This window comes from Melanerpes formicivorus, unplaced genomic scaffold, assembly GCF_026170545.1.
Source record: "Melanerpes formicivorus ecotype bairdi unplaced genomic scaffold, bMelFor1.0.p_v2 SCAF_84, whole genome shotgun sequence".
NCBI classification, from domain to species: Eukaryota; Metazoa; Chordata; class Aves; order Piciformes; family Picidae; genus Melanerpes; species Melanerpes formicivorus.
The window spans coordinates 2,861,106-2,886,963 of NW_027142436.1; the positions used below are offsets into that span (position 1 = coordinate 2,861,106).

A 25,858-nucleotide genomic window follows, 5' to 3' on the forward strand; every position below is an offset into this window, starting at 1 on the left:
TGCTGGCTCCCTGCTTCTCTGCCACATGGTCAGGCCTGGTGCTTCTCCCTGCTGCATCCACGTTTCTCCAAAGGACTGTTGGTTTTGTGTATCTCCCTCTCCATCCTTGCTCCTTACTCTTGTGAACCCTTCCTGTTTTATATATATATATATATATTGTCTAAAGAAAATTTTACCTTTCTACTTCCAAACCTACTCCAAAGTATTTCTCGGTAGATTTACCTCTTCCCCTTTTTCCTTAACCCCCTTTCTTTCCTTTTTTTCTGCTTCCCTTATCTCTCCCTATTCTTTCCCCTTCCCTTTTCTTTCGATCAGGAAAGAGGAAGGGGGAGCAGGGGAGGGATTCTCAGTCTTGCCCTCCCATCTGAGCTCTTAAATCCCAGTTAAGGCTCAAACTACCACAGCTGCTAATTGAGCTTTGTTATATATTTGGTTTTAATTCTCTGCTTAGCAAGGATTGACTTTTTTCTCCTCTATTAGCACAGGGAAGCCTCTCTCTCTCTCCGTATAATTGCATGCTTTCCAAAGTGCAAAGGACAATTTTTTTCCCTTAGTTTGGTTCCAATTCCATCCTCATCTAGACAAACATGACCCAGTTTAATGGTGGCCACTGTATGGTTCTTAACTTTAAGTAGTTCTCAAGGCACTTTTGAGTGCAGATCCTACATTGAAGAGACAATATGGCCATGGCTCTATGAATCCCTTGAGACAAGGAAACACTTGAACATGTCCAGAGAAGGGCAACAAGGCTGGGGAGAGGCCTTGAGCACAGCCCTGTGAGGAGAGGCTGAGGGAGCTGGGATTGTTTAGCCTGGAGAAGAGGAGGCTCAGGGGTGACCTCATTGCCCTCTACAACTACCTGAAAGGTGGTTGTGGCCAGGAAGGGGTTGGTCTCTTCTCCTAGGCAACCAGCACCAGAACAAGGGGACACAGTCTCAAGCTGTGCCAGGGGAGGTTTAGACTCGAGGTGAGGAGGAAGTTCTTCACCAAGCGAGTCGTTCATTATTGGAACAGGTTGCCCAGGGAGGTGGCTGAGTCACCATCCCTGGAGGCGTTCAAGAGGGGATTGGACGTGGCACTTGGTGCCATGGTCTAGTCATGGGGTCTGTGTTGATAGGTTGGACTCGATGATTCTCGAGGTCCTTTCCAACCTAAGTTATGCTGTGATACTGTGATGTGAGCCAGAGGTTCCCAAGGCCAATATCATCCCAATTGCTTTAGAATCTGACTATACACTGAGCCCACACCAGTATCTGCAGCCTCTACTGAGCTGTTGTTCTCTCCCCCTTACAAGATGCTTCTGGACCTTCCACTGACCAATCTCCTTGTCCAATATATACAGCTCTCTGACATGCAAAGATTTTGCCACATACCAAGTGGAGGCATGAAGGTTGCCTGTGCCCACAGTGGTGCATGAATGTTTTAACACTTTAGGCTTAATACATTGTATGGCTTACACACAAGAGAATATTGAAAGGATATTGACAGAATTTTTCTTCCAAAAAGACTGAATTATTGCCAGTCACACCAATACTCCCACTTGTAATTTTAGAGCTAATCAGTAACAGTGTATAATGCCTACATTGCCACCAAACTATTTTAAGCTGCACAGTAATATTTGCCTTCATCCCAGAAGTTCTTACGAGATCAGCATTCATGAAACACCTATTGGGCACTGTTGGAGAGACAGAATCTCGAATACTTACAGCCAATCATCATCATAGCAACAGCAAAGATCTTCTCTCCATCTGTAGTCGGAGCAATGTTCCCAAATCCCACACTGGTGAGGCTAGTCATTGTGAAATACAAGGAGGAGATGTAGACTGAATCTTTGCTGGGTCCACCTTCCCATTTTCCAAAGCCTGACGTGTTAAAGCGGTACGGAGTTCCTATTGACACCCCCAGCTGATAGAGCCAGCTCTCAGTTCGGATTGTGTTCGTATCCTCATCGATAACTTCATAGTCTCCTATGCTGTACCAAATGCAGGCCAGCCAGTGTGCTGCCAGACCAAACACACACACCAGCAGCACCAAGACTGCCGCTCCATATTCAATGTAGTGGTCCAACTTCCGAGCTACACGACCCAGCCGAAGAAGCCTGACCACTTTGAGTGAACTGAAGAGGCTACTGATGCCCTAGAAAGACAAAGCACAATGACCATTAGAATCTAATATTAAAGCAACAATATTCCTAACTGTGGTTTGCAAAGATGTAAGGTGATCCATAACAAATAGCAGGTCATCAGATAGCACCTGAAAAGAGAGACTGTGAAGCATGAAAAGGTTAGTGACCCTCTTCAGGGACTGTGGTGGTTTTAGGCCATGCCTTGAAAATTCAGATACAGATTTCGAGCAGAAAAGTAGAAAAATATCAATAAACCACTATTGGGTGTAAAAAGGAAAACAAAAGTTTATTCTAAACAAATTCTTAGGGTAAATGTCTGGGATAAGAGGAGCTGTACCATAACAATTCTCCCCACTTCTTTTCTCTTCTCTTCTGATCTTGGCTGGTTTTGCTTTGCTCAGGAGAGATAATGTGCTTCTGGCTGGCCTTGGATAAGTCTAACCCACTGCTTTTCTCTCTCCTCTCTCTCTCTGGGGACAGGGGGGTTTGGGGAAGCAATTGGAACAGCTCCCTTGGGTTTTTTGATCAGGGGGCTTTTGTGTTGTTTGCTGGTTTGTTGTTTGTGTTGGTTGAGGCCCCATCCCCGGAGGTGTTTAAGACCAGGCTGGATGAGGCTCTGGCCAGCCTGCTCCAGTGTGGGGTGTCCCTGCCCATGGCAGGGGGGTTGGAACTAGATGATCCTTGTGGTCCCTTCCAACCCTGACTGATACTATGATACTATGAATTGTAAATATCTGTATAATATTGTAACTCCTGCATATTTTGTACACATCCATTGCATTCCATTGTAGATTATAGCTTTTGCTTGTAAATACAGCTTCATTTGCTTCTGAGTTGGTCTAGCAAAACGTTAATGCTGGGAGGAAACTTTAACCCACCACAGGGATGTAAATATTCACTCTTGTCTTTATCCACTAACATTGTGCAAATACATTGGTAAGGCATCCAAATGACAGAGTATTTATTGTGTGTCCAGTTGTGCAAGTAAGCCCTAAAGATCCTGATGCTACTTTAGGCAGAATGAAAATGAATGCGGAAGCCACAGAGCATTAAACTATACAAACCTAATGCTGAGAGGAGCATAACCAGACAACTATTGAATGCACTCCAGCATCTGGATTCATGAACCTCTTATGGCCAGTCCTGACTTCCTCAAGGTCCAGGTCAATGCAAGTCCTCTCATGTCTCAGATGTTGTGAGGGGTGAAAACAAGGCGGGGGAGGGTTTGCGAATGCTTTGTCCGCCCTGCAGGGCAGTATACCTCTGGGAAACGGAGTCTGTTTCACTCCCCCCTCCCTGCCCAGCTAGGGTATAAAAGGGAGGGCATTGCAGCCATTAGCTCTCTTTTTCACTCCTGCCTTCCTGGACAAGAGCTGCTGCAGCTGTCTTCCTGCTCCTCTGCCACGAGGTCGGGCCTGATCCTTCTCCCTGCTGCCTCCGTGCCTCTTCAGAGAGAGACTGGCTTTGTATTCTTGTTTGTTTGTTTTTAGACTAGACTAGACTAGACTAGACTAGACAAGGCTGGAAGAGACCTTCAGGATCATCGTGTCCAACCCATCAACTAATCCAACCCACCTAAACAACTAACCCATGGCACCAAGCACCCCATCAAGTCTCCTCCTGAACACCTCCAATGATGGTGACTCCACCACCTCCCTGGGCAGCCCATTCCAATGGGCAATCACTCTCTCTGTACAGAACTTCCTCCTGACCTCCAGCCTAAACCTCCCCTGGCGCAGCCTGAGACTGTGTCCTCTTCTTCTGGTACTGGCTGCCTGGGAGAAGAGACCAAGGTCCGCCTGTCTACAACCTCCCTTCAGGTAGCTGTAGAGAGCAATGAGGTCACCCCTGAGTCTCCTCCTCTCCAGGATAAGCAAGTCCAGCTCCCTCAGCCTCTCCCTCAGCCTCAGCCTCTCCCCATCCATCCTTGTTCCTTGCCTTTGTGAACCTTACCCGTTATATATATATATATATATATATATATATATATATATATATATATAAAAGAAAAACTCTTCACCTCTCTACTTCCAAGCCAACTCCAAATTATTTCTTGGTGAATTTGCTCCTTCCCTTTCTTCTTCCTCTCTGTTGGGAGGGAGGAAGGGAGAGCAGGGGAGGGATTCTCAGCCTTGCCCCCATCTGAGCTCTTAAGTCCCAGTTAAGGCTCAAACCACTACAGATGTATAACACGGTTTGCAGTATTTAGCTCAGATATACCAGGAAGATAAATAAGAAAGGCCAAAAAATACTGGAAGTGCCTGATGGTTTGTAATTTTTCAGTGCAGCAGTGCATTTCCTGCCATTTTACTTCCATGTTATAATTCATGCACTGGTAATTATTCCCCTGGCATTTCTCACAGACTACACCAAGCCTACCTGTCCCAAATACCTCGCCGTCTAATCCTCACATCATATTCTTTGTATGACAGCCTTGTTGTCCGTGTAGCATTTCTGTGCTGATACTGCTGTGACTCCCAAAGAACAGAATCAGGCATCATTAACTTTTAGGCAGATTTGCAATGCCATGCACAGAAAGTTAAATGGGGAGAAAAAATAATAATTAATTCAAAAGATCAAAGTCATTTTGAGCACAAGGAGATCGGAACAGCCTTTCACATAAATCCTTTCTCTCTTTTCCTTCTCTCTCTCTTATCAGGGCTGTATCATACACAGAAGTCTGATTAAAATTTAAAGCAGACTGGTTTAATGAGGATTTCTGGAAATGTGTAATTGCATACTTCTGGTCACCAGATTTTACTGGAAGTTTGTTTATTCCTGCATAAATACAACTGCTTCATTATCTTAACCTGGTTTAATGCACTAGAAGAGATATTTCATTTGCTAATTACATAAAACATATTGACTCATGTTCCCCAGGACTGCAGCAATGTGTTTCCCCTTTATTTCTTGAATTTGTCATGATTACACTGACTCATTTGCAGAGACAGACTTAATTTCTTACCTGGGAGCACACTATCAATTCAGTATTTGCAGAAGATCTAACAGCCAGGGTAATAGGAGGAAAAAAGGAGAAAAGCAGGTTCTGAGGTCTGAACACTCAGTATGGAGAGGAAAAGCAAAGGGGAAAACACAAAATCTGTAACAAATCTGCCCCTGTGCTCAGCACTGGTTAGGCCACACCTAGAGTACTGTGTCCATTTCTGGGCCCCTGAATTAAAGGAGGATATTGAGACTCTTGAACACGTCCAGAGAAGGGCAACGAGGCTGGGGAGGGGTTTGGAGCACAGCCTTGTGAAGAGAGGCTGAGGGATCAGGGGTTACTTAGCCTGGAGAAGAGAAGGCTCAGGGGAGACCTTCTTGCTGTCTACAACTCCCTGAAGGGAGGTAGTAGCCAGATGGGGTTGGTCTCTTCTCCCAGGCAGCCAGCACCACGACAAGAGGACACAGTCCCAAGCTGCACGAGGGGAGGTTTAGGCTGGAGGTGAACCCCAGAACAAGAGGACACAGTCTCAAGCTGCACAAGGGGAGGTTTAGGCTGGAGGTGAACACCAGAACAAGAGGACACAGTCTCAAGCTGCACAAGGGGAGGTTTAGGCTGGAGGTGAACACCAGAACAAGAGGACACAGTCTCAAGCTGCACGAGGGGAGGTTTAGGCTGGAGGTGAACACCAGAACAAGAGGACACAGTCTCAAGCTGCACGACGGGAGGTTTAGGCTGGAGGTGAACACCAGAACAAGAGGACACAGTCCCAAGCTGCACCAGGGGAGGTTTAGGCTGGATGCTAGGAAGAAATTCTTCCCAAGAACAGAGATTGGCCATTGGAATGTGCTGCCTGGGGAGGTGGTGGAGTCCCCATCCCTGGAGGTGTTCAAGAGGGGATTGGATGTGGCACTTGAAGCCATGGTTTAGTTGTCATGAGGTGTCGGGTGGTAGGTTGGACTTGATGATCTCTGAGATCTTTTCCAACCTTATTGATTCTACGATAACTACATTTTAAACTGGATATGCAAGTCCTTGAGTGGCAAGCACATCTCATCTCTGCATTCTAATATCCTAACACAGCCTTCTATTCTTTTTTCAATGCCTATTTCTCCCTTTTCTTTACAAACTTTAACAGCCAAACAGTAATGCTTTACATTTTGAGAGCTCTCCAGGAATAGCCTGCTTTTAGTTTCAGTCTCAAAACCAAATTTCTTTATCAAGGAGTGCCAGGCAAGAGCAGGACTTTTTTTTTCCCCATCCCAACCCTCTAAACATCAGCTTTATCTTTACTCAAAAATAGTGGTGCAAAACCTGTTCTTCAAATTCATCATGGAGGTGTTTTCAAAATACATGCTGCTTGTCACTGGGAGTCCTACTAAAGACAAAAATAATCATTCAGTAAAGACTGAGAAGCATGGAATTTGGTTCACAGAGAGAGTTGTTAGCCATTGGAATGTGTTGCTCAGGGAGGTGGTGGAGTCACCATCCCTGGAGATGTTCAAGAAGGGATTGGATGTGGCACTTGGCGCCATGGTTTAGTCAAGAACCTATGGTGACAGGTTCTTGGTGATCTGGACTTGATGATCTTAAAGGTCTCTTCCAACCTGGTTTATTCTGTAATTCTAATTTTCTACAAGTGGAATTAGGACAAGAGTACTCTAAAAGTAAATTAGTTTGCCTTAAATGTTTTAAATCTACTTTCAAAGATTCTATTTTGCATTCCATTTTCCTTATCCAAGTTCTTAAATTCCATTTCTATGATTCCCTCTCCTCAAATATTTCCAAGTATTGCTTTTTCCCCCCGCCTCCTTCCAATTAAGAATTACAGAATCACAGAATCACCAGGGTTGGAAGAGACCTCAAAGATCACCAAGTCCAACCTATCACCCAACACCATCTAATCAACTAAGCCACGCTACCAAGCACCCTATCAATTCTCCTCCTAAACACCTCCAGTGATAGTGACTCCACCACCTCCCTGGGCAGCACATTCCAATGGCCAATCACTCTCTCTGTGTACAGTTTCTTCCTAACATCCAGCCTAAATCTGAACCTTGTGAAATTCACAAAAAAAAAAAAAAGAACATTTGCAAAAACATTTTTAAAGTGACAAAACTACATCATCAGCACACTGCTGTCTAAGCTGTCAGCTCGTGGCTTGGACCGCAACACTCTGTGCTGGGTTAAGAACTGGCTGGGGGCTGAGCCAAGAGCATGGTGGTGAATGGTGCCACAGCCAGCTGGCAGCCAGGCACCAGTGGTGTGCCCCAGGGATCAGTGCTGGGCCCCATCCTCTTTAACATCTTCACTGATGATCTGGATGAGGGGGTCGAGTCAGTCATCAGCAAGTTTGCAGATGACACCAAGTTAGGAGCAGATGTTAGTCAGTTACAGGGTGGAAAGGCTCTGCAGAGGGACCTCGACCGACTGGACAGATGGGCAGAGTCCAATGGGATGGCATTCAACAAGTCCAAGTGCCAGGTGCTGCACTTTGGCTATGGCAATCCCATGCAGAGCTACAGGCTGGGGTCAGAGTGGCTGAGAGCTGCCAGGCAGAGAGGGACCTGAGGGTGCTGATTGACAGCAGCTGAACATGAGCCAGCAGTGTGCCCAGGTGGCCAAGAAGGCCAATGGCATCCTGGTCTGCATTAGGAATAGTATGACCAGCAGGAGCAGGGAAATCATTCTACCCTGTACACTGCACTGGTTAGGCCACACCTTGAGTCCTGTGTCCAGTTCTGGGCCCCTCAGTTTAAGAAGGACATCGAGACACTTGGAAGGTGTCCAGAGAAGGGCAAGAAGGCTGGGGAGAGGCCTTGAGCACAGCCCTGTGAGGAGAGGCTGAGGGAGCTGGGGTTGCTTAGCCTGGAGAAGAGGAGGCTCAGGGGTGACCTCATTGCCCTCTACAACTACCTGGAAGGTGGTTGCAGCCAGGAAGGGGTTGGTCTCTTCTCCCAGGCAAGCAGCACCAGAACAAGAGGACACAGTCTCAAGCTGTGCCAGGGGAAGTTTAGGCTGGAGGTGAGGAGAAAGTTCTTCCCAGGGAGAGTTGTTAGCCATTGGAATGTGCTGCCCAGGGAGGTGGTGGAGTCCCCATCCCTGGAGGTGTTCCAGAGGGGATTGGATGTGGCACTTGGTGCCATGGTCTAGTCATGAGGTCCGTGTTTATAGGTTGGACTCTATGATCCTTGAGGTCTCTTCCAAACTTAGTTATACTGTGATACTGTGATACTGTGATGTGGAAGGAAGTGATGCTACCAAATTCTGAACAGAAGTAGGCACAATTAGGGGTCTTGTACAAAAAAGAACCTCCTTGTTTACAGAAAATAAAATGCTTGATTTGGTTGTGTTGAAAGGCTGTGTGTAATATTAAACACCAGTCACAGTATTTCACTCAACTGCATGGCAAATAAGGCTTCAAAAGTACAGAAAAACCTAAAAAAATTTGTACAGAGTGATTTATTTTTCTATTTCCTGTTAGAAGCATTTTGATTTCGTCAGAGGGAAGGATTTGTCTGATATAAACAGATCAATATCAAGAGGAAGAAATGCTCAGGGGAATAATTATTCATAGAGCTCTCTTAAAAATTTCTATGTGAATCATGGAATCATAGAATCAAAAAGGTTGGAAAAGACCTCAAAGATCATCAGGTCCAACCTGTCACCACAGACCTCATGACTAGACCATGGCACCAAATGCCACATCCAATCCCCTCTTGAACACCTCCAGGGATGGGGACTCCACCACCTCCCTGGGCAGCACATTCCAACGGCTAACAACTCCCTCTGTGAAGAACTTTCTCCTCACCTCCAGCCTAAACTTCTCCTGACACAGCTTGAAACTGTGTCCTCTTGTTCTGGTGATGATTGCTTGGGAGAAGAGATCAACCCCCGCCTGGCTACAACCTCCCCTTCAGGTAGTTGTAGAGAGCAAGAAGGTCTCCCCTGAGCCTCCTCTTCTCCAGGCTAAGCAACCCCAGCTCCCTCAGCCTCTCTTCACAGGGCTGTGCTCCAAACCCCTCCCCAGCCTCATTGCCCTTCTCTGGACATGTTCAAGTCTCTCAATGTCCTCCCTAAACTGAGGGGCCCAGAACTGGACACAGGACTCAAGGTGTGGCCTAACCAGTGCAGTGTACAGGGCACAATGACTTCCCTGCTCCTGCTGGCCACACTATTCCTGATGCAGGCCAGGATGCCATTGGCCTTCTTGGCCACCTGGGCACACTGCTGGCTCCTGTTCAGCTGCTGTCAGACAGAACTTGAAATGTTTATAAAAAATGGAAACTTTAAATAGCCTGCTTCTTAGATGACAGTGTAGAAAACATAATCAGGACTATTTCTGAAGCCTCTTTGCCATTACACTTGGCAGGTAACTTTTTAATACAGGAATCCTGGATTCAAAACTGGCAAAACTTTTCTGTTGCCGCTTTCCAAAACAGAATTGCACTTGTAGATTACTGCCCATATTAATGCTCTTATCAAAGCAGAGTATTTGGATGCTTTTACCATACAGATGGCTCCACAATGTCACAATGAACTTAATTTACTTCTCTTGATGCATGTGCTACTACTCTTATAACTTCCGAGAAGCAGATTAACAGACACCCAAAATGAAATAGATGAACCTCAGTAGAAATTGCACTGCAGGTGCCCTCAGTCAGCCTCAGATGATCTGCTCTAAAGGATCATCATAAGGAACTTGTGTGTGGCAGTCAGAGAAAGAGCAACCCAAAGTTAATTATAGAATCATAGAATCAATACGGTTGGAAAAGACCTCAGAGATCATCGAGTCCAACCTGTCACCCAACACCTCATGAGTAACTAAGCCATGGCACCAAGTGCCACATCCAGTCCCTTTTTGAACACCTCCAGGGATGGTGACTCCACTACCTCCCTGGGCAGCACATTCCAATGGCCAACAACTCTCTCTGTGAAGAACTTCCTCCTCACTTCCAGCCTAAACCTCCCCTGGAGCAGTTTGAGACTGTGTCCTCTTGTTCTGGTGCTGGTTGTCTGGGAGAAGAGACCAACCCCCACCTGTCTACAACCTCCCTTCAGGGAGTTGTAGACAGCAAGAAGGTCTCCCCTGAGCCTTCACAAGGCTGTGCTCCAGACTGTGTCCTCTTGTTCTGGTGTTCACCTCCAGTCTAAACTTCCCCTGGTGCAGCTTGAGGATGTGTCCTCTTGTTCTGGTGCTGATTGCCTGGGAGAAGAGACCGACCCACACCTGGCTACAAACTCCCTTCAGGGAGTTGTAGACAGCAAAAAGGTCTCCCCTGAGCCTCCTCTTCTTCAGGTTAAACAACCTCAGCTCCCTCAGCCTCTCCTCACAGGGCTGTGCTCCACACCTCTCCCCAGCCTCATTGCCCTTCTCTGAAAAAGTTCAGATGTCTCAATGTCCTTCTTAATTTGAGGGTCCCAGAACTGGACACAGGACTCTAGGTGTGGCCTAATCAGTGCTGAGCACAGCATCCTACCTGAATTACTCAGGCACAGTTTCAACTATTATCACTCTATAGAGCAGAAACCCTGGGGGTATGCAGAAGCTATCTGTTACATGGCCAAGGTAAACCAACAGTGTTTCCACTATATTTTGTTACAGAGAGAACTTGCATGGAGCATGCACTTAAAAATGCAGCACCTAGTCAAATATGGCAGAAAATGCTGATTTTCACACAAATTTGTTTGAAGTAGCTGAATGACTAAATAAAGATTCTCATTTCCATACCCACATAGAGCTGGTGACAAATCTTTGATAGGTTGGCAGGTTTAGTTTCATTGCCAGTGATGGATGATACAGAAAAAAGGAAGAACCTATAGTGATTCCCCTCCAATCCAAAGGGCAAGCTCAAACCACTGAGCCAGCAGCAATAACTTTGTGTTTGCTGACTGAGCAAACATGAATGCCAAAAGTCCCTAACACAGTAAATGCAACTACTTCCCTTCCTTCTAATCTCTTCCACACTACTGTTGCAGAGGGGAACAGCAGCCCAAACACAACCAGGCTCAGTCCTGGAGCACAGCAGGACCCACATTTAATGGTCAAGGAGACTGCTTTGTAAATTTATCCCTGAAATGCCACCCCAAGTAAATTTCCATGTGTAAAATGTGATTAATTAGACCTTCTTACTATGTACTGTGCACATTTACACAGATTGTCTCATATAGCTCACACTTGTATCTCAGCCACATAAGTAATCATTCCAAACATAGGATCATAGTATCACAGTATCACAGTATCAGACAGGGTTGGAAGGGACCACAAGGATCATCTAGTTCCAACCCCCCTGCCATGGGCAGGGACACCCCACACTACATCAGCCTGGCCAGAGCCTCAGCCAGCCTGGGCTTAAACACCTCCAGGGATGGGGCCTCAACCACCTCCCTGGACAATCCATTCCAGGGCTTCACCACTCTCAGGGGGAAGAACTTCCTCCTCACCTCCAGCCTCAATCTCCCCACCTCCAGCTTCATTCCATTCCCCCTAGTCCTATCACTACCTGAGATCCTGAGCAGTCCCTCCCCAGCCTTCCTGTAGCCCCCTTCACATACTGGAAGGCCACAATGAGGTCACCTCAGAGCCTTCTCTTCTCCAGACTGAACAGCCCCAACTCCTTCAGTCTGTCCTCACAGGAGAGGTGCTCCAGCCCTCTGCTCATCCTCCTGGCCCTTCTCTGGACACCTTCCAGCACCTCCAGATCCCTCTTGGAATAGGGGCTCCAGACCTGGAGGCAGTACTCCAGGTGGGGTCTCAGCAGAGCTGAGCAGAGGGGGAGAATCACCTCCCTTGCTCTGCTGGCCACACTTCTCTTGATGCAGCCCAGGATGCAGGATATCCATGGTTTAGATTTAGCTTTGCTTTAGATAACGTAAGATTTGTGCCATTACTTTCACATTGATAAAATGAGAAAGAGAAGAGACACTGCGTAGAAGTCCTTTGTGAAAAATTTGAAAACATAGGGGCTATACAGAGTAAGGATCAGTTTATGGTGCCACTGTGGTCCCCAAGAACACTAACACTGAATACTGCAGTGCTAGATGCTGTACATACAAAAAAAAAATAGCTGCTGCTGTTAATTTGCCATGCAAAATTCAGTTCATCAAACAATAAATTTCCTCACAGGGAAAATAATTGTTTTAAGGACTGCCCAGGTGGCCAAGAAGGCCAATGGCATCCTGGCCTGCATCAGGAATAGTGTGGCCAGCAGGAGCAGGGAAGTCATTGTGCCCCTGTACACTGCACTGGTTAGGCCACAGCTTGAGTCCTGTGTCCAGTTCTGGGCCCCTCAGTTTAGGAAAGATGTTGAGCTGCTGGAAGGTGTCCAGAGAAGGGCAAGAAAGGTGGGGAGGGGTCTGGAGCACAGCCCTGTGAGGAGAGGCTGAGGGAGCTGGGGTTGCTTAGCCTGGAGAAGAGGAGGCTCAGGGGAGACCATCTTGCTGTCTACAACTCCCTGAAGGGAGGTTGTAGCCAGGAAGGGGTTGGTCTCTTCTCTCAGGCAACCAGCACCAGAACAAGAGGACACAGTCTCCAGCTGTGCCAGGGGAAGTTTAGGCTGGAGGTAAGGAGAAAGTTCTTCACAGAGAGTCATTCATCACTGGAATGTGCTGCCCAGAGAGGTGGTGGAGTCACCATCCCTGGAGGTGTTCCAGAGGGGATTGGATGTGGCACTTGGTGCCATGGTCTAGTCATGAGGTCTGTGGTGACAGGTTGGACTCGATGATCTTTGAGGTCTCTTCCAACCGTAGTGATCCTGTGGTACTGCGATACTGTGGTACTGCGATACTGTGATACTGTGAACTCCTCCAGCAATTTTCTCTTATATGGAAATGGTAAAATTCAGGCTTCATCTCAATTAAAGAGAGATGCAGTAGACTAAAAGCTAATCTTTAAAAGAAAGAGAAAGAAACAGTAGAGAATAGGCAGTAAACAGGATGTATCACCACCGTAAGTGAGGCAAGAGCCCTGCACAGCACTGCCTCCTTGCTTGACGTTTGATTCTGAAGTCAGCTGTGCCACAGCCTGGCTCTGCCTATCTGCAGTCACCTGGCAGCCCTGGCTGGTCATTCTAAGAACTCCCATTCCTGTAATTTGCTTCTACTGGTTTTCTTAATTAGGTCTGAGAACATGACCTTTCCTACAGGTTGTCAAATTTAGCAACCAGCTGATGAGCTCACGTCATGCACACAGGTCAAAATCGATATCTAAGCCCTCTGGTTACTGCTGTGGTTGTCAGCACTGAGGAAGCAGATCTCACAAAGCTTATTTCAGCCAGCCAGCTGTGAGCTTGGTAAGAATTGAGGAAGAAGCAGCAATAATTCACATACACAGCACAGGGCTGATTTTTCAGCTATAAAGCTATGTCCATTCCTGCCTCACACACATACAGGCACACTCAGAAAACCAACAAATAGAAAGTCTCATTTTTTTTTGTACTCTAGGTAAAAGGATAAAGAAATCCTACTTTCCATAATAATAAGTAAAAAACTTCCCCCCTGACAGGCAGCAATCTGCTTCCCAATGCTTGGATTCAAAGAAGCCACTAGTTCCAGAAGAGTTTTAGTTATCCCCAAGAAGCAAAACACCCAAATAAGATTCTGTCTTACTGGCATCTAATGCTACTCCATCTTGCCAATTCTAATCCAATCTCTAATACAGCATAGACTATAAAGCAACCATTTAGCTACTCAAATAAATACTCTTTGTCATCTCATCTGACCTTTTGCCTCAGATCAATACAAGTATGCTGAATGGAGGAGAAAGAACAACAACTGTTTGCCATCTCTAAAACATGCTTCCACCTCTATGCAGTGTAAGAACCACTGCAAGAGAAGCTTTCTTGAAATCCTTCAGAATCTAATATATTCAATTAGCTTTCCCCTGGCTATCCTATATGGCTATCCTATATGGCTATCACCATCTATTTTATCACTGAAAATATAATTCAGCCTTTAAATCCTTTTAGCCTCATACAGATTGAATGGCTTATATAGACAGACCACTGTGTCCAGTTCTGGGCTCCTCAGTTTAGGAAGGAGGTTGAGTTGCTGGAAGGTGTCCAGAGAAGGGCAACAAAGTTGCTGAGGGGTTTGGAACACAACCCTATGAGGAGAGGCTGAGGGAGCTGGGGTTGCTTAGCCTGGAGAAGAGGAGGCTCAGGGGAGACCTTCTTGCTCTCTACAACTACCTGAAGGGAGGTTGTAGCCAGGCGGGGGTTGGTCTCTTCTCCCAGGCAACCAGCACCAGAACAAGAGGACACAGTCTCAGGCTGCGCCAGGGGAGGCTTAGGCAGGAGGTTAGGAAGAAGTTCTACACAGAGAGAGTGATTGCCCATTGGAATGGGCTGCCTGGGGAGGTGGTGGAGTCACCATCATTGGAGGTGTTCAGGAAGTGACTTGATAGGGTGCTTGGTGCCATGCTGGTTGGGTGGTGTTGGTTGATAGGTTGGACACGATGATCTTGAAGGTCTCTTCCAACCTGGTTTATTCTATTCTATTCCAAGAGCACCAGTAAGGAGTCATCCAGTCCAGCGAGCCTCACTAATTCTTTCTCATTTATTTTCACCCCTTCCAAGAAACAGAGATTGCTGACATTTCCTCTGCCTGCCTGGATCATACCCTGGGATACCTAGCCGCTTTGTCACAGGCACTACCTCAAAGGTAGGTTATGACTACATTAATTTCAATTAGCCACAGGAAAACATTCATTCATTCCTGGATTTATCAACAGACTAACATGCAAAACACAGCATTGCCTAAGTGGACAGGTGCAAGGAGGAGTGGGGAGCTACCTGCTGCTTCAAACAGATTTCCTATTATCACAGCTAAAAACCTATCTATGCAGTTTGCAAAATTCATCTAACCCAAAATCTTTCTCTACAGGTCCCCGTTTATTCCATAAAAAATATATACATTTCTATTTTTTATACCTGTATAAATAAACATATAACTTTTATTCCTTGTTCTTTATTGCAAGCAAACAGTAAAAAAAAAAAAACTAGGGAAATTTCAGGGCAGCCACTTCAGTAATTCCTAGATAGCTAATTTGTGCTCACATGGGAGACCATTCCACTAATAAGCTTTAAATTAATCTATTGCAAAAGTACTGCCTCAGAGAGTTGCCAACAATCTGACCAGCACATACTCATTTTTCCCCCTCTCAGCTCACTGTTTACTCTCCAGCTCCATCACACTCACTTAGCACTAAGTAGCTTCATTTCCTTCTATTACTTCTGCGTTGTGTTTTTACTAGGACCTTTTGTTTTTATTATCATTCCACATTTTGTGCTTTCAAAGCTGCATATCTTCTTTGCTCACCTGCTAGCTTCAATCTTATTCACCCACTTAAGTGAACACTCTTTCATTTATATTGAATATATATTTCCTGGTGATCTCTTACTATGCATTTATTTCTCTTCTCTCTCAATTAGGAAAAGTGATCACAGAATCATCAAGGTTGGAAGAGACCTCAAAGATCATCAAGTCCAACCTGTCACCATAGACCTCATGACTAAACCATGGCACCAAGTGCCACATCCAATCCCCTCTTGAACACCTCCAGGGATGGGGACTCCACCACCTCCCTGGGCAGCACATTCCAATAGCTAACAACTCTCTCAGTGAAGAACTTTCTCCTCACCTCCAGCCTAAACTTCCCCTGGCACAGCTTGAGACTGTGTCCTTTTGTTCTGGTGCTGGTTGCCTGGGAGAAGAGACCAACCCCCACCTGGCTACAACCTCCCTTCAGGGAGTTGTAGACAGCAAGAAGGTCTCCCCTGAGCCTCCTCTTCTCCAGGCTAAACAATCCCAGCTCCCTCAGCCTCTCCTCACAGGGCTGTGCTCCAGACCCCTCCCCAGCTTCGTTGCCCTTCTCTGGACACATTGAAGTGTCTTGATGTCCTTCTTAAACTGAGGGGCCCAGAACTGGACACAGCAATATATGGTTCTCAACTTGGTATCAGCCAACAATTGATCACAGTGTCCCATTCAAATACAGATAGCAACTACTATCCCAAACTCCCTGTTTCAGAGATTTCTATGGGTGATGACACGATTCCAGTCCCACCATGAGGTTTCACAACAACAGTTTCACATGTCATAAATTAGATGGGTTTTTTCCCCCCAATATAAATTACAGCTTTATTGCAGTATGGCTGAAAATCACAGCAGAAAATCGCCCAGGCTGACACTGCAAAAAGAATGGTTCAACTTCCCCTTGGAATTCAAAGTCTTAAATTGCATTGGCAAAAAATGGGGAAGTTTCTTTAAGCCTGTGTTTTTTATTACATCTACTGATTGATGCATGAACACAAAGAGATATCACCTACTTTGGAGGATAATGTTATTGACTTAAGGAAGGAATAATGCTAATTACTGTAAAGGGTTACTGCCAAATCATTCAAACTCAGAAGAGATTAATACCACATGCTTTAAGGGCTCTGTTAGACCAATATTTTATTCTCTTAAACTATACTACAGTATGACACAGTGTCTTAAAAATAGAAATGTTGAGCTCAGCATTAAGCTGATTCATCAATCACTGAAATATTTTCTTTCCACGAATTTCTATGGCAGGTTGAGAAGGTAAGTTGTATTTAATTACATAATTAGCTTCCCATACAGAAAAGCTGGGAGAAACATTTATCACTTTCCTTTCACATAGGATAGGATAGGATAGGATAGGATAGGATAGGATAGGATAGGATAGGATAGGATAGGATAGGATAGGATAGGATAGGATAGGATAGGATAGGATAGGATAGAATTAACCAGGTTGGAAGAGACCTTCAAGATCATCGTGTCCAATCTATCATCCAACACCACCTAAACAACTAAACCATGCAACCAAGCACCCTATCAAGTCTCCTCCTAAACACCTCCAGTGATGGCAACTCTACCACATCCCCACGCAGCCCATTCCAATGGGCAATCACACTTTCCATGAAGTATTTCTTCCTAACATCCAGCCTAAGCCTACCCTGGCACAGCCTGAGACTGTGTCTTCTTGTTCTGGTGCTGGTTGCCTGGGAGAAGAAACCAACCTCTCCCTGTCTACAACCTCCCTTCAGGGAGATGTAGACAGTAAGAAAGTCTCCCCTGAGTCTCCTCTTCTCCAGGCTAAGCAACCCCAGCTCCGTCAGCCTCTCCTCACAGGGCTGTGCTCCAGACCCCTCCCCAGCTTTGTTGCCCTTCTCTGGACACCTTCCAGCAAGTCAACCTCCTTCCTAAATTGAGGGGCCCAGAACTAGACACAGGACTCAAGGTGTGGCCTACCCAGTGCAGTGTACAGGGGCACAATGACCTCCCTGCTCCTGCTGGCCATAACATTCCTGATGCAGGCCAGGATGCCATTGGCCAACTGTGCACACTGCAGGCTCATGTTCAGCCTACCATCAACCAGCACCCCCAGATCCCTTTCTGTCTGGCTGCTCTCCAGCCACTCTGACCCCAGCCTGTAGCACTGCATGGGGTTGTTGTGACCAATGTGCAGAACCTGGCACTTGGATGTGTTCAATCTCCTGCCCTTGGACTGTGTCCATCTGTCCAGCCTGGCAAGGTCCCTCTGCAGAGCTCTCCTACCCTCTAACAGATCAACTCCTGCCCCCAGCTTGCTGTCATCAGCAAATTTACTGATGCTGGACTCAATGCCCTCATCCAGATCATCAATGAAGATATATAGTAAGAACAGAAATTTTTCTACAGCTATTTGTTCCTTTGTTTGTGGAGTTCTGTTCACATCTGAGATACTTTACTATCTCTTTGAGCACAGCATTTGAGATCAGAAGCTTCATACATTCTGATGTTTAAATATACAGCCTTGAACAAAGACATTAATGTTTTTTCTTTCCTCCTCCATCTGTGGAATGTGGCTATTCATACTGAAGTGCCTCTTGTATTAATTGTAGTTATTAATAGTTGTACTGATTAATAGTTAATGAATTCAAATTATTTTTGTGGACAAAAATATTCTCAACTGTGCAACTCAACTCCAGAGGAAATTGGAATTCCAATTACTCTCAAAAATGTGAATTGAAAATACACTAATGTCCCAAACTGCAACAAACCCAAAGAGTTTTTCAGGCAATTGCAAAACACAGAAGTCACATGCAATTTTGTTTCACTAAAACATTTTCCATTCTATCCTACAGTGGAAGAGGGAAGTAAATCATAAACCAAAAAGTTCCTTCAAAACAAACAAAAAACCCAACATGAGATGCTTTTAAATTGGTATCTGCTTAGAACAGAACAGAACAGAATAGAATAGAATAGAATAGAATAGAATAGAATAGAATAGAATAGAATAGAATAGAATAGAATAGACCAGACCAGGTTGGAAAAGACCTTTGAGATCATTGAGTCCAACCTATCACCCAACACCATCTGATCAACTAAACCATGGCACCAAGCACCCCATCCAGTCTCTTCCTAAACACCTCCAGTGATGGTGACTCCACCACCTCCCTGGGCAGCACATTCCAAAGGCCAATCTCTCTGTATGAAGAATTTCCTCCTAACATTCAGTCTAAACCTCCCCTGGCACAGCTTGAGACTGTGTCCTCTTGTTCTGATGCTGGTTGCTTGGGAGAAGAGACCAACCCCCACCTGGCTACAACCTCCCTTCAGTTAGCTGTAGACAGCAAGAAGGTCTCCCCTGAGCCCCCTCTTCTCCAGGCTAATCAACCCCAGCTCCCTCAGCCTCTCTTCACAGGGCTGTGTTCCAAACCCCTCCCCAGCTTTGTTGCCCTTCTCTGGACACCTTCCAGCGACTCAACAGCTTTGCTAAACTGAGGGGCCCAGAACTGGAAACAGGACTCAAGGTGTGGCCTAACCAGTGCTGAGTACAAGGGCAGAATGACCTCCCTGCTCCTCCTGGCCACACTCTTCCTGATGCAGGTCAGGATGCCATTGGCCTTCTTGGCCACCTGGGCACACTGCTGGCTCATGTTCAACCTACTATTGATCATATTGATCAACTCCAGTTTCATGTACTATAATTGACCTTATAGTGGTGGATCATTTTAAAGATGACAGTATTTGTTTCACACTTTTATCTGTTCAGAGCTAAGTGATGAGACACTCCTGTGAGAGACTAAAAGTTGTCTCTCCTGGTGTGACTCAACAAAGATAAAATCACTTGCTGCTTGCCCAGACAATATGTGTTGGGCAGAGCCACTGGAAGGAAGGTGCAAAGATCATGTAGGAATCCTGTCTACCAATCCTGGATGCAAATCACCCTGCGATTGCATCATGATAACACTGGACTGCAGCTGGCCTACAACAATTACCCAAGGACCCAGACATCATGCCTTCAGGACAAGATAATCTCCACTCATCAAGTACCCTGGAAAGGGTAGACAATGGATTCACCACCTGTTTCCTGATGTGTAATGAGTGTGGGGGCATGTCCGGATGGAGACGGAGGAGGCGGAGGGCCCCTCCCCCATCTAGACCTCTGCCAAAACGCACAGAAATACACAGAAAGATTTCCTGGGGAACGATAGCTGGACATTTACCTAAGGATGATTTCCTGGCCCTGGAATTCCTGAGGGACAATACTTGGCTGTATAAAAGACTGGAGCCACTACTGGCTACTTAGAAGAAAAACGCAGAAGAAAAATGTGAGGTACTGTGTCCCACAGACTGGATGATTAAGAGAAGAAAAGTTCAGGAGAAAAACTGAGATGTAGGAAAACACAGGAGACGGACCATGCCTCTGAGGAGGAACAGCCTGGGATAATGCTGCTCCGGAGAAAAGAGGCCGTGGAGCCTGGAAGAAGCTCTCCGTGTCCTAAGTTCTGCCTGCTGCAACTCATGGAGCTGAAGAGGCTGCTCAGAGGACCACATCACTTCTCCAGCCAAAGCCTCAGCACCCTTTCTCTACAGACCCAACATCTCCCCAGAGGACCACAGCTCTTCTCCAGCCAAAGCCTCAGCACCCTTTCTCTACAGACCCAGGCTGCCCAGAGGACCACAGCTCTTCTCCAGCCAAAGCCTCAGCACCCTTTCTCTACAGACCCAGGCTCCTCAGAGGACCACAGCTCTTCTCCAGCCAAAGCCTCAGCACCGTTTCTCTACAGACCCAACATCTCCTGCAGCACCTTTCCTCCATAGACTCAAACTATCTTGGGGGGGGTGAGGGGTGTGGTAATATAATTTCTTTCCTCTTCTCTCTCTCTTCCCTCTCCCTCCCTCTCTATTTTCTCCCTCTCCCTTTCTTATTTCCCCTTAATTTATGTAACAAATAGTCTAGCTGTTGATATTTTGGCCTCGTTTGTGCCTCTAATTTCACATCACGGGAATGTTCAAAAGAATTGAGTCTCTTTCCCTCTCCGGACCGAGACAACTCCCCAAACACCCAAAGCTGAAAGAGCTTCAATGCCTTCTATACAGAGGCCCTCTGTCCCTTGCAGCTCAATCCCATCACAATAACTATGGTGAATAGACTTGTCGAGCTAAATCCTCCATGATATCCTCAGTGTCTTCAGCAACATTTCTTTTGAGAGAAAACGACTGACACTCCACCTGCCTCAGTCCCCCTTCACTACAAGGACTGGGGACACAGTCTCAAGCTGTGCCAGGGGAAGTTTTGGCTCGAGGTGAAGAGAAAGTTCTTCCCAGAGAGAGTCGTTTGCCATTGGAATGTGCTGCCCAGGAAGGTGGTGGAGTCACCGTCCCTGGAGGTGTTCAAGAGGGGATTGGATGTGGCACTTGGTGCCATGGTCTAGTCATGAGGTCCGTGGTGACAGGTTGGACTCGATGATCCTTAAGGTCTCTTCCAACCTTAGTGACACTGTGATACTGTGATACTGTAAAGCCAAGATTCTCCTCTGTTTAAAATCCTATATGGAAACATCCAACCATGAAAACAACAATTCACACCTCATCTCATTTCATCACCTCAGCTGACACTTGCTATCCTTTAATCTCTGGCATTCTTTTAAGAGCAATTCACATTAGGACTGAAAACTAAATCCCTGCAGCAATCCCATGGCTGTCTAATAACTTCAGTCTACGGCTCCAAGGGATTTCCTTTTGGCAAAACTCATATAGGTAACACAAGTGACACAGAGGTAACAATCCAGTTGGGCTCCTTGCAGCCTGCACAGTGCAGCCTCACAGCTAACTCAAGCCAACTGTGAGGCAATATGGTGTGTAATCCAGGATTAGAGATGAGTAAAATTTAAACCAGCATGTTTGAAAGAAAAGGATTTGATCCACAAGGGAATGCTCTCCACAACAGAGTAAAAGACATAAAGCAAAGTCACTCCACATTCAAGATAGGGTTGGAGTTTTATTCTTCACTAAAAGGTTTTCTTTCTCTCTACAGGCACTTCATGACACAGTGATCAGCTCATACTGTCTTAAACCCCCACCTGATGTGTGCTGTGCTATTCTGCTGACACTGCTGGCAAAGCCCCTTAGGTCCTGTAAACTAGTCTGCTAGCCCACAATAGAAGCACAGCAATTTACACCAGTGGCCACTCTGCTGTAATGACTCTGCAATGATTTATACCAGCTTAATGCCAGAACCCACTAGGGCAAATAGAGACAAAGAGTCTTGAAAGGACAGCATCAAGAAAAATGTGTTTTTCCCCTTGGACAGGACAGCTAGAATAACTAAACCTAACACTGCTACACTGATTGAAGAGACTGCTCAAGAGCCATAGGAGAGCTAATCAGCTACTCACAGTTACGAGGCAACACTGAGGTGGAGAACCTGAAGACATCAAACTCATGCAACAAGAATTTCTCTGCAGAACTGCTTCCACCAATCTGAGAGCAGCTGTGCACACCTCAAGGGCTGTATAAGTATTTTCCTCAGTGATGTTCTGCAGGCCACGGCACCAGTCTATACTGATGAAATGTCCCTCCAGCAAAATCGATGTGGGGAGGCCTGTGGATGTAGTCTGCCTGGACCTCAGCAAGGCCTTTGACACTGTCCCACACAGCAAACTCCTGGCCAAGCTGTCAGCCCATGGCTTGGATGGGAGCACACTGTGTTGGGTTAGGAACTGGCTGGAGGCTGAGCCTAAAGAGTGGTGGTGAATGGTGCCACAGCCAGCTGGCAGCCAGGCACCAGTGCTGTGCCCCAAGGATCAGTGCTGGGCCACATCCTCTTTAACATCGTTATTGATCATCTGGATGAGGGCATTGAGTCCATCATCAGTAAATTTGCAGATGACACCAAGCTGGGGGCAGGAGTTGATCTGCTGGAGGGTAGAGAGGCTCTGCAGAGGGACCTCGACAGGCTGGACAGGTGGGCAGAGTCCAAGGGCAGGAGATTGAACACATCCAAGTGCCAGGTTCTGCACATTGGCCACAACAACCCCAGGCAGTGCTACAGGCTGGGGTCAGAGTGGCTGGAGAGCAGCCAGGCAGAGAGGGACCTGGGGGTGCTGGTTGATGGTAGGCTGAACAGGAGCCTGCAGTGTGCCCAGGTAGCCAGGAGGGCCAATGGCATCCTGGCCTGCATCAGGAACAGTGTGGCCAGCAGGAGCAGAGAAGTCATTCTGCCCTGTACACTGCACTGGTTAGGCCACACCTCGAGTCCTGTGTCCAGTTCTGGGCCCCTCAGTTTAGGAAAGAGGTTGAGATGCTGAAGGTGTCCAGAGAAGGGCAACAAAGTTGGTGAGGGGTTTGGAACACAGCCCTGTGAGGAGAGGCTGAGGGAGCTGGGGTTGCTTAGCCTGGAGAAGAGGAGACTCAGGGGTGACCTTCTTGCTCTCTACAACTACCTGAAGGGAGGTTGTAGACAGGCAGAGGTTGGTCTCTTCTCCCAGGCAGCCGGCACAAGAACAAGAGGACACAGTCTCAGGCTGCGCCAGGGGAAGTTTAGGCTGGAGGTTAGGAGGAAGTCCTACACAGAGAGAGTGATTGCCCATTGGAATGTGCTGCCTGGGGAGGTGGTGGAGTCACCATCACTGGAGGCATTCAGGAGGAGACTTGATGGGGTGCTTGGTGCCATGGGTTAGTTGGTTGGGTGGTGTCGGATGATAGGTTGGACACGATGATCTTGAAGGTCTCTTCCAACCTGGTCTATTCCATTCCATTCCATTCCATTCCATTCCATTCCATTCCATTCCATTCCATTCCATTCCATTCCATTCCATTCCATTCCATTCTATTCTCCTGTGGAAAAGCTTCCTTCCTTTTTGGAAGAAACCTTTTTGTTCTCTCACCCTTCTTTCTTTCTTGCCTTCCCACTTTTCAGTCCAAATGTCACATACTGAGATGGCCACTCCTTCCATGTCTTTATTAGTGCCACAGCAAAGTATTATGTGGAAGCCCTGCAGAGTAATCTGCAGCCTGGGTCGTCTTCATGGCAAACAAATATTTAAGGACAGGTCTCACAAGGCTTTCTTTGCTTGATCTCATTTGGGTTATTTCAGCCTGTAGCTTTACATAAAATGAAAACCTCTCTAGGGAATTAAATATCAAATAACATAAGGGTCTTTTCCACTGCATTCAATAGTTTGCCTACTTGTGCTTAAATCATTTTGTGCTAAACCAGGCTGGAAGAGACCTTCAAGATCATCACATCCAATCTATCATCCAACACCACCTAAACAACTAAACCATGGCACCAAGCACCCTATCAAGTCTCCTCCTGAACACCTCCAGTGATGGCAACTCCACCATCACGCCAGGCAGCCCATTCCAATGGGCAATCACTCTCCCTCTGTAGTACTTCCTCCTAACATCCAGTCTGAACCTGCCCTGGTGCTGCTTGAGACAACTTAAGAAGTTTAGGAAGGACATTGAGACACTTGAAGGTGTCCAGAGAAGGGCAACAAGGCTGAGGAGAGGCCTTGAGCACAGCCCTGTGAGGAGAGGCTGAGGGAGCTGGGGTTGCTTAGCCTGGAGAAGAGGAGGCTCAGGGGAGACCTCATTGCTCTCTAAGACTACCTGAAAGGTGTTTGTAGCCAGGAAGGGGTTGGTCTCTTCTCCCAGACAACCTGGCTGGCTGGGAGAAGAGACCAACCTCTGCCTGTCTACAACCTCCCTTAAGGTAGTTGTAGAGAGCAATAAGGTCACCCCTGAAGCTACTCTAACACAGCAGCTCTGGCTATCCACGGTAAGTCAGCTGATGAAGCTTCCCTCAGTGCTGTACAGAGGTCCTGCTGCCTGCCTCTGCTGGTCCTCCATAACTCTGAGGACATAGAATGGAGGAAAATGAACACAGATTTCAGACCATGCCAGCCTTTCCCAGTGAAGTTAAAGATGGATCCATCCAACAGGACTCATAAACAAGCCTCTGTGGGCAGCAACCAGAGACACAGGTACACTGACCCAATAGAGTAACAAGCACATACTTTATAGTATCATAGTATCATAGTATCAGTCAGGGTTGGAAGGCACCACAAGGATCATCTAGTTCCAACCCCCCTGCCATGGGCAGGGACACCCCACACTACATCAGCCTGGCCACAGCCTCAGCCAGCCTGGGCTTAAACACCTCCAGGGATGAGGCCTCAACCACCTCCCTGGACAATCCATTCCAGGGCTTCACCACTCTCAGGGGGAAGAACTTCCTCCTCACCTCCAGCCTGAATCTCCCCACCTCCAGCTTCATTCCATTCCCCCTACTCCTATCACTACCTGAGATCCTGAGCAGTCCCTCCCCAGCCTTCCTGTAGGCCCCCTTCAGATCCTGGAAGGCCCCAATGAGGTCACCTCAGAGCCTTCTCTTCTCCAGACTGAACAGCCCCAACTCCTTCAGTCTGTCCTCATAGGAGAGGTGCTCCAGCCCTCTGATCATCCTCCTGGCCCTTCTCTGGACACCTTGCAGCACCTCCAGATCCCTCTTGGAACAGGGGCTCCAGACCTGGACACAGTACTCCAGGTGGGGTCTCACCAGAGCTTCTCTGTCCCGTCTACCCTCATCCATTGAGCAATAAGAAAGGGGTGGAAGCAGAGGTAGGATACTGACCTCATCGACGTTCTCGAAGGCATTGATGACATCATAGGGCAGGCAGGAGAGCAGATCAATCACAAACCACGTCTTCAGGTAATTCATGCGAATCAGCTTGGGATCCGAAATGACCTCTCCTGCTGGCCCCACGAAGGTGGTGTGGAAATTGAGCACTATGTCCACCAGAAAAATGACATCCACAATGCTGTCCACTACCAGCCACGCCACATTGTTCTGTTTGGTCTTAAAGGAGACATTGTAAGGGACCAAAATAGCAGTGTAAAAAGTTAGAATCAGGATGATCCAGTCCCAGGTAGTCTTGAAAACACAGTAATGCAAAATGATGTGGGGGGGAGTCTTTGGTGCCTCTTGCTTGTACTGGGGGAGAATTTCAGAGCCCAGCTGCAGCACCTGCAGTGACAGAAATGGCGAGAGAAAAAGAAGACAGGTTACAGTTTTGATGTGGTTTTTCACATGGGAGATTCTCAAGCTCAGTGCAGCAGCTGACAAGAATACATGTCCCAGAGAAGAGAAGAGAAGAGAAGAGAAGAGAAGAGAAGAGAAGAGAAGAGAAGAGAAGAGAAGAGAAGAGAAGAGAAGAGAAGAGAAGAGAAGAGAAGAGAACAGAACAGAACAGAACAGAACAGAACAGAACAGAACAGAACAGAACAGAACAGAACATAATTAGAATAGGAACAGGAACAGGAATAGGAAATGGAATGGAATGGAATGGAATGGAATGGAATGGAATGGAATAGAATAGAATAGAATAGAATAGAATAGAATAGAATAGAATAGAATAGAATAGAATAGAATAGAATAGAATAGAATAGAATAGAATAGAATAGAATAGAATAGAATAGAATAGAATAGAATA

At 46.6% G+C, this 25,858-nt stretch overlaps 1 protein-coding gene across 1 annotated transcript in view; it reads right to left on the minus strand.

Annotated features, from left to right (window-relative positions):
• The window catches only part of KCNH1 (potassium voltage-gated channel subfamily H member 1), a gene marked incomplete at its 5' end in the record, with an annotated part of 229,949 nt that extends 204,557 nt beyond the window's left edge, over positions 1 to 25,392 (minus strand). The window contains 2 exon segments of the mRNA XM_068165140.1: positions 1,707 to 2,136; positions 25,000 to 25,392. Of these exon segments, the coding sequence (XP_068021241.1) occupies positions 1,707 to 2,136; positions 25,000 to 25,392 (823 nt within the window).
• Between the last annotated feature and the right edge of the window lie 466 nt (positions 25,393 to 25,858).